Source organism: Cibotium barometz, chromosome 39, assembly GCF_041138505.1.
Source record: "Cibotium barometz isolate CiBa-2024 chromosome 39, ASM4113850v1, whole genome shotgun sequence".
Taxonomy (NCBI): Eukaryota; Viridiplantae; Streptophyta; class Polypodiopsida; order Cyatheales; family Cibotiaceae; genus Cibotium; species Cibotium barometz.
The window spans coordinates 43190591-43193692 of record NC_141084.1 but is presented as its reverse complement, the minus strand read 5'-3'; the positions used below and the strand labels follow the sequence as shown (position 1 = coordinate 43193692).

General features: G+C 47.0%; 1 protein-coding gene across 1 annotated transcript; it reads right to left on the bottom strand.

The window, feature by feature from the left end:
• Positions 1–278: 278 nt before the first annotated feature.
• LOC147616123 (putative flavin-containing monooxygenase 1) lies at positions 279–2426 on the bottom strand. The gene is made up of 5 exons (XM_086777934.1): positions 1944–2426; positions 1610–1850; positions 1268–1446; positions 811–1160; positions 279–699 (listed from the first exon to the last, which is right to left on the bottom strand). The coding sequence occupies exons 1-5, from the start codon at positions 2424–2426 to the stop codon at positions 360–362; spliced, it is 1593 nt and encodes a 530-aa protein (XP_086634060.1). The 3' UTR covers positions 279–359.
• Between the last annotated feature and the right edge of the window lie 676 nt (positions 2427–3102).

Genomic DNA, 3102 nt, shown 5'->3' with positions numbered 1-3102 from the left:
TTTGTCATGAAAAATAAAAAATATCTATGGTTTTCTTTTTGTCGTCCTCTTTTTAAAAGTACAGTTATAATTTTATCCGAATAGTAGAGTGAATAGTAGAGTAAATAGGGGACACACATATATTATAACTAAAAATACAGTTACAAAGCATGGATAGATGCTCAAAGAGATTGCATTGAGATAACATCTATGGCAATGTCGCTCAACACCATACAAAGTAACAACTCTATTACAAAAATGCCAAAAACTAAGAGGTGATTTTTTGATTGCTTTTAATTTTTTGATTTTTTGATTGCTTTTAATTTTTCCGCCTTGATTAATTTATTGGTGGAGCTTTGTTAGGTATTTGTAGTGGACAATTATTCATCTTTGTAGTCCATGTTGCCGTAGGGTGCAAAAATCTCTTGGAACAAACTCTTCTTCCTCCTGGGGTTCCACCCCATGTCATGGCACATATCGTCGGCGAGCTGCAATGCTGTAGAGTTCACACATGTCTTGTCATTGGATGCCATGAAGGGCTTTGTGTTGAGCAGCCACTGATATGCCTCCCTTTCCACCTTCTCTATGCTGGGCAATTCTATCTTTCCTGCTATCCAATGCGCAACCCACCTCGCACTCATCTCCGCTGAAAACAGATTCGAATAGATCTCTTGAAACCCTAAAACTGCAAGATTAGGAATCCGCGGAGGTAACACCCCCCTGCATATAAGACACAAATTGTTAAGCATGTAATACATATTCATAGCATTGCAACATTGACATAACATAAGGGTGAACAAAGCTATGAGGTTTCTTGCAAAACTTTGTCACCTGTATAGAGGAAGGCTACCATCACGCTCTTGCAGAAGATCATTGAATCCCATTCCGAGGAGTGATTTGAGCTTCTTCTCCCCTTCATAACCTGTGCATAGGATTATGACATCCGCTTCCAACTCGTCTCCGTTGGGGAGAGTGACACCATTGCTCGAGAAGCACCAACTCGATGTCTTCTGGAGCTTGACAAGCCCTTCCTTCACTCTGTCAAAGAAATGATCTGGCAGGAGAGTGAGCTTGCAAGACTTGAACTCTTCAAAGATGTTTTGGTTTGGGAGGAACCCATGCTCCACCAAGGGTAGGGTGGAAAGAAGGTAATATTCCAACGCTTTGGAGAGAGCCCATCGCTGCGCACATGTGGAGATGGACAATGTAAACTGTGGTAAGTACCGTATTCCCGCGTTCATCTCGGGGAGGATGGGGATGGATGCAACATTAGAAATGAGAAGCTTACCAAGGGAGACAATGCTGTTGAAATGACCGCATGCAACGCGCTCCCCCCGCGTGGCCGTGGCACCAGCAACTGCGAGAAGCGACTAGTCATGTAGGACATGGGCACACCGTAGAAGTAGTGGTGGGCAATCACCCAGTGCGGCGTCCGAAACAGCAAGGTTGCCGGCTGCCCATCGTGCCCTGTAGTGTCAACAATAGCATTAAACCAGCAGGATAAATCAGAGGGAATGTTTACCATTAACCATTGCTAGTGTAGAAATCCCAAGGGAGGCGAGGAGCAGCAAGAAGAACCTGCATTATTGACCGCCTCTATGATTACTTACACAGATTTCTGTTACATTACCTCTGTTAGAGTTGGAAGCTTCCATGACCGCATCAAGTGCAGACTTTCTGGAGCCAACCACGATTACGCGCTTGCCACCGAGAAGCTCCTTGGACCCGGCCTCATCGAGCTTGCTGTAATCGAGCGAATGCAACACTTTCCCATGAAAAACTCCAGGCCCTTTCGATGGTGCGAACTTTGGAATCTTTGAAATGTCTCCATAGTGCCCCACACAAAGCACTAGGTACTCAAAGTAAAGCCACTGGAATCACCCAAAAGCATGCAATTAGTAGACAAACAGTAAGTAGGTAAGACTCATCAAACAGGATATGTTGCTGCTGAACTAGCTTCTTACCTGCTCTTGGAGCTGGGAGTCGGGAGCTCCTTGGACCCGAACTGCCCACTTGGCATATGGTGGGAGGACATGGCCGGCGGAGGAGGGCGGGGGAGCATGATCGAGGTCGAGTCGCCGGACTTCGACAACACGGCAGTTGAAGACGATCCTCTCCAGGACATGGAACTTGCGGGCATAGCTCTGGAGGTAGTCCAGAACTTGGGAGTGGGTGGGTAGACGGGGGGTGCCTGGAGGCCAGAGGAAGTCAGAGTACTGGAAAGCCTTCCGAGGGGTCTGGAGCTTGGTGGTGGAGAAAGTGTTCCTCCACACGCCACCCACTCCCGCCTGGGCTTCCAGCACCACAGATTCCACCCCGTGCTGCAAGAGATGCTTGCAAGCACACATGCCCGTCACTCCCGCACCCACAATGCACACCTTCGCTGCTGGTGCTGCAGTACGCCCCTCCAGGCGCGTGGAGAAGTTGGCGGATGCGTAGGGTGCCATGGCCTCTGCTCAACGTGCAGGTTTTTGAGCACTTTTAAGTAGTGGCCGTCCCATTAAATACCGATCCATGAACATGGCTACTATGAGGGCTAGAAGAAAACCTTTTTTAGAACCAATCAAAATAAGGGCATGTGTACAGTTAAACCGTTTTTACTAGTGATTTTTATGGTAAATGCAGGTAAATTGACAAAATTATGGCCGGTTTTCTTGAAGGCGAAGGAAATTTCTAGCCGGTATTTCTAAATTTCTAAATCTCATGTGGCTTGCATGGGTTCAAACCCCGCCTCTGGGATGCCCCATAAACACTTTTGCATGTCTTGGGACTTACAAATTTTTCTAAGTCCCCAAGCCATTTTTAAGGAGAAACCTGCTTTGTAAACTAGGCCATGTTTTTGTAAACCCGGGCACTTGGTGCACATTTTGTAAACCCGGCCATGCACATTTTTGTAAACCCGTCCATGTCGGAAAACCCACCCGCCGGCAACCAGAATAAATGCCCCATCGGAAATGTGGACCCTGACCACCGAGATTATGTCCTCGCCGGCAATCGGAAATATGCCAACCGTCGGAATTTTTTACTGACCATCGGATTTTTTTAAACGGGCCTCTTTACAAACCCTAGATCTAATGGCTGACATTCATGCCCAGATTTTTCGGTAGCTTCTGCACCGTAGAT

Bases quoted from the DNA above. Each gene is read 5' to 3' on its own strand.
- LOC147616123 (XM_086777934.1), bottom strand. From the start codon at position 2,426: ATGGCACCCTACGCATCCGCCAACTTCTCCACGCGCCTGGAGGGGCGT. The intron at 1,447-1,609 runs GTAATGTAACAG...TTGACACTACAG, and splicing joins AGCTTCCAACTCTAACAGAG to GGCACGATGGGCAGCCGGCA. The intron at 700-810 runs GTGACAAAGTTT...TCTTATATGCAG, and splicing joins GGTAGCCTTCCTCTATACAG to GGGGGTGTTACCTCCGCGGA.